This window comes from Arvicola amphibius, chromosome 10 (genome assembly GCF_903992535.2).
Source record: "Arvicola amphibius chromosome 10, mArvAmp1.2, whole genome shotgun sequence".
NCBI classification, from domain to species: domain Eukaryota; kingdom Metazoa; phylum Chordata; class Mammalia; order Rodentia; family Cricetidae; genus Arvicola; species Arvicola amphibius.
In genome coordinates this window covers 27,282,168-27,294,126 of record NC_052056.1, presented here as the reverse complement: position 1 = coordinate 27,294,126, position 11,959 = coordinate 27,282,168, and the positions used below count along the sequence as shown (strand labels likewise).

At 41.7% G+C, this 11,959-nt stretch overlaps 1 protein-coding gene across 1 annotated transcript; it reads right to left on the bottom strand.

The window, feature by feature from the left end:
- Positions 1 to 392: 392 nt before the first annotated feature.
- On the bottom strand, positions 393 to 2,536 carry LOC121677317. The gene is given in 3 exon segments (XM_042055802.1): positions 393 to 1,037; positions 1,205 to 1,290; positions 1,293 to 2,536. Coding segments are annotated over 3 exon segments (1,929 nt in total). The 5' UTR covers positions 2,491 to 2,536.
- Between the last annotated feature and the right edge of the window lie 9,423 nt (positions 2,537 to 11,959).

Sequence of the window (11,959 nt, the reverse complement as noted above, 5' to 3'; positions counted from 1 at the left end):
TGCCTCGGGCCTCGGGGCTGTCCCCTTTTTGGTGTCCTGGGCAATGGATTATACTTAGTTTTCGGGGTAAAAACAGGGCTTTTAGTAAGGCCAAGATCTCGTTTTTATTTTTAATTTCCTTGCCCTCGGATGTTAGCAGTCCCCGCCTCCGATAAATCTCCCCGTGGATGTGGGCAGTGGCAAAGGCGTACCGGCTATCAGTATAGACATTAAGCTTCTTACCTTCTGCCAGCTTGAGAGCCTGGGTGAGCGCAACGAGTTCAGCCCGCTGGGCAGAGGTTCCGGCTGGAAGGGCTTCTGCCCAGATTACCTCGGTTTCGGTGGTCACCGCAGCCCCGGCTCTTCGTTGACCATCTTTTAGAAAGCTGCTCCCGTCTGTATACCAGGTAAAATCAGCGTTCTGGAGGGGTTGATCCGTCAGGTCCGGTCTGGTCCCGTGCATTTCCGCAAGGATCTCGAGGCAATTGTGTTTCGCCCCTCCCTCCGGCAAAGGGAGCAGGGTTGAGGCAATTGTGTTTCGCCCCTCCCTCCGGCAAAGGGAGCAGGGTTGCAGGGTTTAGGGTTACCACAGGTCCGAAGTGCACCCGGTCCGTATCCAGGAGCATGGCTTGGTAGTGGGTCATGCGGGCATTAGAGAGCCAACGGTCTGGAGGCTGCTTAACCAAGGCTTTCACCGCATGAGGTGCCAGGATGGTCAATGGCTGGCCCAGAGTTAGTTTACCCGCGTCCTTGGTAAGGACTGCAATTGCCGCTACCATTCGCAGGCAGGGCGGCCATCCTGAAGCCACTGGGTCGAGCTTCTTCGAGAGATAAGCTACAGGACGTCTCCAAGGACCCAGTTTTTGAGTTAGGACCCCTTTTGCGTAACCCTGTTTTTCGTCCACAAACAGTTCAAATGGCTTAGTTAGGTCTGGGAGTCCCAATGCGGGAGCGGTGAGTAAGGCCCGCTTTATTTCCTGATATGCCTTTTGTTGGTCCTTGCCCCACCTGGGGCCCCCTCCGGTCTCCCTCCTGTCTACCCTGTCTTTGACTGGAAACTACGGTGGCCAAGAGTTTGCTCATCTCCTTATGTCTCTTACGGTCCCTTTTTTTTTTTCTTTTTCTCAGCGTTTTTTCTGCGACGGTCCTCTCTTTCCTCTGCCTCCTTTCTAAGACGGTCCTCCCTTTCTTCTGGAGTCTCTCTCTTATTGTAAATTCTTTCTGCCTCCTTTAGTAGGTCCCTGAGCGAACTCTCCCTTAAGTTTTCTAGGCACTCGAGTCTGCGTTTGATATCCGGAGCAGATTGCCAAAAGACATAGCTACGCTAGTTTCTTGCCCTGGATCTTCTGGGTCATAAGGGGTGTATCTACGATAGGCTTCTTTGAGTCGCTCTAAGAACGCTGAGGGAGTTTCTCCTGGTCCCTGCAATACCTGTTTAACTTTAGCCAGGTTGGTGGGGCGTCGGCCTGCCCCATGGAGACCCGCTATGAGCAACTGGCGATAGAGAATTAGGTGATTCCTACCTTCCTGGGTGGTGAAGTCCCAGTTGGAACGTTCGAAGGGAAAAGCGGCATCTATTTCATTAGGCAGCTGGGTGGGACGTCCGTCTGTTCCCCGAACCGCCTTTCGAGCCTCCAGGAGGACTCTCTGCTTCTCCTCCGAAGTCAGCAAAGTCTGCAGTAATTGTTGGCAATCATCCCAGGTGGGCTGATGAGTAATCAGGACCGACTCAATTAGAGCAGTCAGCCTAACTGGGTCTTCAGAAAAAGAGGGATTGTTATTTTTCCAGTTATATAGGTCGGAGGAGGAGAACGGCCAGTATTGTAGTTGGCCATTTCCTCCGGTCCGGAGAGGGAATGCCTGAGAGGAAGTAGAATCCGCGGCCAGCTGCTGGTCTCGCCGTCCCCTTAAGCGGGCTGCCATGGGGGACGGGGCAGCGGGAGATGGCGCGGCAGGCCCCTCGTTTTCATCGGTCGAGTCGGCCTCCTGAGGCGGGAGGGCCTGTTCTCGGTAGGGAGGGGGGTCCTCCGTGAGGAGGTCTACCAATAGGTCATCCCCCGCGGGCAGAACCTGCGGAGGAGGAGGTTTGATTTTTGAGGGGTCAGTAAGAGTCGGATATAGAGATGAGCGGGATGGGGGTCCTGTTGGAGTGGGGAGGAGTGGAGGGGGTAAGGAGGGAGCAGACGGAGGAAGTGGGGGTTTGGGAGGGACAAAAGGCTTAACCCATGGTGGTGGATCATATGCCATTGCCTCCCAAGTCACGATGTAGGCAACTTGGTCTGGGTGCCCATGAGGGCCGGGGTCCATCACTTTGGCTTTGACCTGTGAAATAATAGTAAGGTCGGATGTACCATCCCTCGGCCAGCCCACGTTAAACGTGGGCCATTCAGACGAACAGAAAGTGACCTAACGCCTTTTTCGGACTTCCACGGACTGGTTGTTCGCAATGTCCTGGACGTCCCTCCAGTGCTGTAAAGTTAGACTCAAAGGGGTAATTAAGGACTGTCCCATATTTTCAAACACGGACACAGACAAAACCAAACAAAAGAACAGAAAACCAATAACAAAACAACAAAATCGCACAGCGCGGCTTCGGCGTAGAACCGAGAGCAAAGTCTGAGTTGGAGATAGCTAGAGTCCGGATCTCTCTACTCCCAGAAGAACCACGTACCCTTCTGACTGCGGAGGAGCTCCAAACAGCCCAATCCGGGTGGGGTTCACTGAATACGGACGGGTCTCGAATCGGACCCCAGATGCCCTCGGGACGTCTCCCAGGGCTGCGGTCGGGAGTACGAACTCGTCAGTTCCTCCACGGGTCCGCCAAATACAGATCTAGTCAGCTAACTAGTGCAGACACTGGCGCAGGCGCAAACATAAAAACACAATACAGACAGTCACATAAAGCGATCGCTGGCCAGCTTACCTCCCGGTGGTGAGTCGGTGGTCCCTGGGCAGGGGTCTTCAAATCCCGGACGGGCCCCCAAATGAAAGACCCCCGAAGTGGGTTGTCTTTCAGTCTGGGAAGACCCTCCCAAGGAACAGCGAGACCATTCTTCGGATGCAAAAAGCAAGAGGCTTTATTCAGATACACAGGTACCTAGGGCGACTTAGTCTCTCGGAGGACTAGTGCGCCTTTAGGCTGGAGCAGTGGGTTTTTATAGGGTCGGGGAGCAAAAGCGCGGGTACAGAAGTGAGAAGCGTAGTTACAGGGTTCTGATTGGACAATTTAAACAAGGCTCGGGTTTAAACTAGGGACAGCTGGGCACTTCCAGGGGGTTTCCAAGAAATCAGATATGCAAGTTAACTTCGTTTATCTAGGGCACAAGCTGTTTCCGTTCCCTTGCTCATGGCCGGGTGTCTGACCACAGATATCCTGCTTGGCCCCCACCGCCCTTGTTTTTCTGAGCTGAACTTTAACTGAGCTTCCCTGTCCTCTGCGCTGGTAAAATTTTATGCCTTGCGAAATGGCGTTACTGCTGCTAGCTGCTATTATTGAGTGGGGGTCTTTCAAGACACCAACTGCTCAGCTTGTAGGCTATGCCAGTCAAAAGAAAAAAAAACGCCTTCATGTACCAAACAAGCCAGTTGTCAGAAGGTTAACCCTGAACTTGGACAGACACCTTAGAAGACATTCTGACTGACAGAAATCCAGGACAAAAATACAAGAACACCTAAAAGGAAACGAACAAACAAACAAAAAAAAAATCAGAATACCCTGAAAGATCTCCCCAAAGAAAGCCCTGGATAAATCCAGGTTCCTCCCCTCCCCCCCCCCCAACCCTCAGCAGGAAGAAAATAGCCAAAAATCCAAGCAGGAAGAGAAGAATCAGAAATCTAGGATTAGCCGGTTCAGTGACTATGTTTCAGGAACTTGTTGAAGATAAAGTTAAATCGTAATCTTGAGAATAATCTTGAGAAACAGGGAGTTTCCCCCTTGTGATTATCATTGTTATTTTGGAATACTGTGTTTCAGGAACTAGCTGATTATGACCCTGAGAGTGATCTTGAGAGGCAGGGAGTTGCCCCCTTGTGATCATCACTGGTATTCTCGGAATTTTCTACACCTTCCCTGCCCCTTTCAGATCACTGAGCTGTGGTTTCTTCCCTTAAAAACTCCTTCTCCTGGTCACTCGGGGTCGAACTTTTCCCCTGCGTGGGTTATGAGTCTTGGCCCCAGTGCACTGGTTCCAGTCTCATCTCATCATTAAAACCTCGTGTGATTGCAGCAAGGATGGTCTCTCATGAGTTTCTGGGGGGGGGGTCATGTTATCCCGAGACTTGAGTGAGAGTCTCCCCACACTGGGGGTCTTTCATTTGGGGGTCTTTCAACCCATCCTACAAAGACAATGCTAGAAATCAGGACCTTAAAATTATAATAATCCCAAACCCAGAATACTTAGTCACAAAGAAAATTACATCAGATATGAGAAAACAGAAATAACCTGTACCCTATCTGACCTACATGGAATAAAAGCTAAATTTCATTCAACAAGAACTAAAAAAAGTCTGAAACACTAAAAATTGGAAACTGAAAAAATATCTTTAAATGACTTCTGGGTCAAAGCAGAAATATAAATAAATAAATAAATAAATAAATAAATAAATGAAACATCCTAGAATTCAATGACAAAGGAAGCATAACATACCCAAACTTATGGATACAATGAAAGAAGAGATAAGAGGGAAGTTCACACAACTAAGGGCCTTTCGAGCAATTGCAGAATCTCATGCTAGTAACTTAACAGCACACCTTAAAATCCTATAAAAAGAAGCAAACACACCCAGGAGAAGATGGCAGGAAATAATCAAACTGAGAAGTGAAATCAATGGGAGAAACAAAGAGAGCAAAACAAAGAATCAATGAAACAAAGAGTTGGATCTTTGAGAAAATCAACCAAATGGAAAAACCCTAATCCCAACTAACTAAAAGACAAAGAGAATAGCCAAATTAATAAACCATGAATATCTATTTAGGGGCATAACAGCAGACACCTGGGAGATCCAAAGTATCATTAGGTTATATTCCAAAAATTGGCTTTCCACAAAACTGGAAAAGCTAAAAGAAATGAACAGATTTCTCAATAGATTCCATATACCAAAATTAAATCAAGATTAGATAAGCAATTTAAAAAGTTCTTTAATCCAAATGAAGTGGAAGCAGTAATGAAAACTCTCCCAATCAATAACACCCATGGTCTTCATGGTTTTAAGACAGAGTTTTGCCATACTTTCAAAGATGAGATAATATTGATACTTTTCTAATTATTCTAAAAAATAGAAACAGAAGGAGCATTGAAAATTCATTTTATAAGGCCACAGTAAATCAGATGCCCAAAGTACACAAAGATTTAACAAAGAAGGAAAATTACATACCAATTACCCTCATGAACATTGATGCAAAAATACTCAATAAATTACACAAAAACTAAATCCAATATATAAAGAAAGATTGTCCACCATAAGCAAGTAGGCTACATCCCAGAGATGCAGGGATGACACCTGTCAGATTAGCTAAAATCAAAAACACCAATGATAGCCTTTGCTGGAGAGGTTGTGGAGTAAGGGGTACACTCATCCATTGCTGGTGGGAATGCAAACTTGTGCAACCACTTTGGAAAGCAGTGTGGCATTTTCTCAGGAAATTCGGGATCAACCTACACCAGGACCCAGCAATCCCACTCTTGGGAATTTACCCAAGAGATGCCCAATCATATTACAAAAGCATTTGTTCAACTATGTTTATAGCAGCATTATTTGTAATAGCCAGAACCTGGAAACAACCTAGATGCCCTTCAGTGGAAGAATGGATGAAGAAAGTGTGGAATATATACATATTAGAGTACTACTCGGCGGTAAAAAACAATAACATCTTGAGTTTTGCATGCAAATGGATGGAAATAGAAAACACCATCCTGAGTGAGGTAACCCAGGCCCAAAAAGATGAACATGGGATGTACTCACTCATAATTGGTTTCTAGCCATAAATAAAGGACATCGAGCCTATAATCCGTAAAAAAATCCTAGAGAAGCTATATAAGAAGGTGAACCCAAAGAAAAACATATAGTTATCCTCCTGGATACTGGAAATAGACAAGATTGCCGAACAAAAAATGGGAACATGGGGATGGGGTGGGATGGGGGGAGGGGGGGATGGGGAGAGAAAAGTGTGAAGTGGATGATGGGGAGAGCTTGGGTGAATGGGATGATTGGGATATAGGAAGGGTAGCTATGGGAGCAGGGAAGCATATATCTTAATTAAGGGAGCCATTTTACGGTTGTCAAGAGACTTGACTCTAGAGGGGTTCCCAGGTATCCAGGAAGATGCCCCCAGCTAGTTCCTTGGGCAGCTGAGGAGAGGGAGCCGGAAAAGGTCAGATCCTATAGCCATACTGATGAATATCTTGCATATCACCATAAAACCTTCATCTGGCCATGGATGGTGATATAGACAGAGACCCACATTGGAGCACCGGACTGAACTCCCAAGGTCCAAATGAGGAGCAGAAGGAGGCAGAACATGAGCAACGAAGTCAGGACCGCGAGGGGTGCATCTACCCACCGAGATGGTGGGGCTGATCTAATTGGAGCTCACCAAGGCCAGCTGGACTGGGACTGAAAAAGCACAGGATAAAACCGGACTCCCTGAACATGGTAGACAATGAGGGCTGCTGAGAAGCCAAGGACAATGGCACTGGATTTTGATCCTACTACATATATTGGCTTTTTTTGGGGGGGGGGGTGGGGCTAGCCTGTTTGGATGTTCACCTTCCTAGACCTGGATGGAGTGGGGAGGAAATTGGACTTCCCACAGGGCTGGGAATCCTTCAGGCTCTTTGGACACGAGAGAGAGGGGGAGTGGACGGGGAAGGGGGAGGTAAATGGGAGGTGGGGAGGAGGCAGAAATTTTTAATAACAATATAAAAATAAATAAATAAATAGGACCAGAAATGTAGTAGAGTCATAGCATTGAAAGGACTGTCCCAATAACCTATCTTAGCTGTCCAGTCTCCACTGTGTCCCAAGTTACTACCACGTACAGAGCAGGTATTCCAGCAGAAGTGTTGTAGCATTCATTTCTAGCTTCAGATCATAACAGTTATACCATTATATTATCAAAGATATGGGATATAGCTTCCATTAGTCCAACTTCTTAAAAAGAGATTATACCACTTTCCAATAGAAATAAAATCAGTTGGGGACATTTCAGCTTCAAACCATAAATCAACTATATCCTGTTATTTCCTCTCAACATCTTTTGCATGAACAACTTTAATCTGTATAGCACATTTTTCCCATGTTGAATAAGGCTTTTTGATATACAACTTTATTGAAATGTAATTCTACAGATAGATCATAGCATTTAAAACTAACTTTTGTGTGCTTGTGATTGTTAGCTTCACTTTAAATATGTAATTTTAGGTACTCCAACTTCATTTATTAATTTATTCTCATACTTCAACAATATTTCAAATAATTTTATGTAGTAGCAAGTGTTTTTCATATCATTTAATTTTATAATATTTTGTCTTTTATACATATAATATATATTAATATTATTGAGTTCACAGAAGCATGAATATGTATATATTAAAATAGAGAAATATGTAGGCAGATTTGCTTCCTATTACTTCTGACATTACCAAAAATGAGGAGATATAAAACAGCACATTTAATATGTAAAAATGCTATAGCAGAACTGTGGTTATGTATATCTTTGTGTGAGCTATTATAGCTATATTTATATAAAATTATTGTATTAATTTTCCTAAACTGGTATGACTTTATTGTGACTGTAATTTGTATTGTTACTGTCTAAAAAATGTTATAGATTGTTACCCAAATATATAAAATTGGTTCAGTAAACAGCAATATTTGATAAAAGAAATCTTTTTATCAAACTTAATATAATATGTAAAATCAAACTTAATATAATATGTAAAGTTCCTCAAACACTATAGCAGTCACTGGCAGGAAACAAACTAATATTTGTACCTACGTATCTATTAAATTTTCACTCACTGTGTTTACTATTTTTCCTATTGTTATGACAAATACCAGACTAAAAGAGTTCATTTTGACTCACCATTTGAAAATATTTCCATTATGATATGGATGTCTTGGGCTATGGGGCTGCTATATCATATTATACAAATAGTCAGGGAACAAAGAACAAGAAATAATAGTGTTCAGAAAGTTTCTTGTTTTGACGCAGTCTGGGACCCTAGCCATGAATGATGCTACCCATGTTAGAATGAGTCTCCTTAATATAATTAACTCATTCAAAATAATTCCTCATAGATATGCTCAGATAATTCTCTTGTATTCTAGTTAGCATAAAATTCACATGCAGTTTTAGCCATCACTTCTAAACATATATTTTAAATATTTATTTGCTAATCAATTTCCCATTTCTCATTTTATAAAAAATTAGAGGTCAGTCATTCAAGTATGTATTTTCAAATGTTTCAATATTTTAGAGGATTTATTTATTCTGTGCTTAAAGTAAATAAGAATAATTTATACAAAATAAAAATCCAATGCACACTATCATGATAATATTAAACACTAAAAACAAGTGTTAAAATAGGAGTTACAGGGCTCTCATTTGCTTTATTTGGTTACTAATAATTAATCTGAGGAGCAATGAGATCACCAGATAATTTTAAAGGTAACTCCATATTGATATTAGTAAATATGTATCTCTCTTGTGGTTATTAAACTATCATTATTGATTGATTAAAAATGGAGACTTGGGACTGGAGAGATGGCTCAGTGGCTGAAAATATTAAGCGCACTTTCAGAAGATTCAGGTTCAGCTTCAGGCACCCACATTTTTGTTTTGGTGTTAATGTGGATCAGGCACAAATTGTATTTTTTTTTTTTTTTTTTTTTTTTTTTTGGTTTTTTGAGACAGGGTTTCCCTGTAGTTTCTAGAGCCTGTCCTGGAACTAGCTCTTGTAGACCAGGCTGGCCTCGAACTCAGAGATCTGCCTGCCTCTGCCTCTCGAGTGCTGGGATTAAGAGCATGCGCCACCACCGCCCGGCTACAAATTGTATTCTTACATACATGTGGGCAAACACTCATAAGCACAAAATAAAACTAGAAACAATTTGAAATGAAAAACTACAATAAAGCTATTATATTTAGTTGTATATTATTTATTTATTTTTCATAAATAAAGCTTGTCTGAAGATCAGAGTGCAAAGATAGCCACAGTACTCAGCCTTACTGGCCAGGCAGTGGTGGCAGACAGCTTTAATCTGAGCATCCACGTTAGCTAGCCATAGAGACTAGGCAGTATTGGTGCATGCCTTTAATCCCAGCACTAGAGAGGAACGTAAAACGGTAGGACAAAGGAGTTCAAGGTCTCAGTCTGCATTCTGAGGTTTGGCAGAAAGCTTTGCAGTCTACACTCACTTTGAGGACAGGATCACCTGTTTGTCTGAGCCTTGGTAGAGGTAAGAATTCTTTAGTGTCTTGGTTGCTTTGCTTTTTTGATCTTCAGCTTGAATCCTAATATCCATTTCTGGGTTTTAATTAATCATGGTACATTATTATTAAGTATATGCTTTTGCATTTCTAAAATTACAGTAGTATTATATAATTAGACTGACACATATAAAATAATTTGTTATTGTTGATATTACATAGTTACTTTAAGAAAATGATATTGAGGAATAGGGCAATGAGCTGGTATGATATTTTGAGCAGAATCTTGAGCAGAAAATCCATTCATTTCTTCAGTAAAGGCCAGACAGTGTATTAGCACTGGAGAAAAGCTATGAATCAAACTAGACAATCACTTTGCTTTTATAAAGCTTAAGCCCAGGTTGGGGCAGGTAAATGGAGAATATGTCTTTTGTCAAATGGGATAACTGCCTTGAGGAAGCGCAAAGGGAGTAAAGGAGCAGAAAAGCTGATGGTTGAAAAGTGCCCTATCACATGAAAACCACACGAAATAGAGGAAAGCCATCTCTTAGGTTTAGACATAAGCTCAAGACAAAAAGAAGAGGAACACATAGTGGTAAAGACAAAGATCTTCTCAAGAAATAATGGGAAAATGTAGCGGGCAGATACTGAGATAAATTTCTAGCTTTATGTTTTACTACTTGAAAAACTGTGCTTTTTAAAGTGAAGCCATGACATTTATTTATTTTAAGACATCATAAAAATGTCAAGATGATGCTTTTACAGTCAACCTATCTGATACAAGGTTTCAATAAGAGGGATGGTTTGGGGCAAAAATGAGGCTCAATTAAGCAACCATAAGTGGAATCTGTGGAAATCACTTGAATAAGTTCTCACACATTTTTCACGGTTTATAGATCATAACACAAGGGAGTTTTAGACTCCAAGTAGATTTCAGAACACTTCCCTTGTCTGGGAAGTGTTCATTATCTCTTTGAAGCATTAAGAGAGTCTAGGTGATATTTTTCACTCCTTTATTTGCTTTTTATACCTAACGAGAAAGCCAAACGATTGAGGCTCAAACTTTTTAATTTACCCAGCAAGAAAAATGTGCAAATTCCTACTTAGTATCACTACCCTGTTATTGGTAAGTATTTTATACTATAAAACACAGGATATCTACTATGTAATTTAATATTTAAGTACATACTTTTAAATGTATATTTAAGTTGAGGGTACATACTTTCTTTGAATTTGCATCTATAATTTTGTTTTTATGAAAAAATATGAAAATGTGCTACATTAATTTCCAGGCCACTACTGACTTCTCATATTTTTCTGCTTCTTGTTTATCAGATAAAATTCTTGAAATGATAGTGATTCAGAGAGAAATAATTTTCTTCAATTTTATTATTGTGCTTATTTGTGATGTATGTAAATGCATTATTTCACAAAATTATATCATTTAAGGCAAATTAAGTTAAGTGAGAATACTAATAGTGAGTGATCACACACTTACAAAAACTACTTAAGACAGAGAAATGTTCAACTCTTAAGCTCTTTAGGTACCTTGCCTAAAATAACAATCTTTTTTTTTTCATGGTTTATTTTTTTTATATATAAAAATTTCCATCTCCTCCCTTCCTCCTCCCCCTTCCCTCCCCTCCTCCTCCCCCTTCCCTCCCCTCCTTCTCCACCTTCCCTCCCTCCCCTCCACCTATACCTCCCCTCCCTCCCTCTCCAGGCCAAGGAGCCATCCGGGTTCCCTACTCTATGTTAAGACCAAGGTCCTCCCAACTCCCCCCAGGTCCAGGAAGGTGATCAACCAAGCTGAGAAGGCTCCAACAGATCCCGTCCATGCAGAAGAATCAGAGACCAGCGCCACTGTCCTTTGCTTCACAAGCCGGTGTGGCCATACTAATTTCCAATAAAGTTGACTTCAAACTAAAATCAATCAGAAGAGATGGAAAGGGACAATTTATACTCATAACAGGAAAAATCCTTCAGAATGAAGTCTCAATCCTGAATATCTATGCCCCTAATATAAAAGCTCCCACTTATGTAAAAGAAACACTTCTAGAACTCAAGGCAGCCATCAAACCACACACATTAATAGTTGGAGACTTCAACACTCCTCTCTCACCAATGGACAGGTCAATCAGACAGAAACCTAACAGAGAATTGAAAGACTTAATGGAGGTAATGAACCAAATGGACTTAGCAGACATCTATAGAACACTCCACCCAAATAAAATAATAATCTTATCTTTGGAAGTTTATACTACTTATTTAATTTTGTCGATGAGGAACAAGCCAGAGTCTTGAACATGAGAGTAGACTCCCTTCCCTTCAGTTATGCTACCATGAACATTATTTAATGATTAAAAAAGCTATAAGATAAATCTGAAAAATGAAAGAAAACAACAATCTTTAGCTTGTGTTCTTGAGTTACTCAGTAAAGGCTATATCTCTGTAAGTTATATTCTATATACATTAAAGTTAAGGAAGTAAGATTTACTTTCTCACTATTTGTTGTTGTTGTTGTTGTTCACGGTGGGGGTGGTCTTGCTG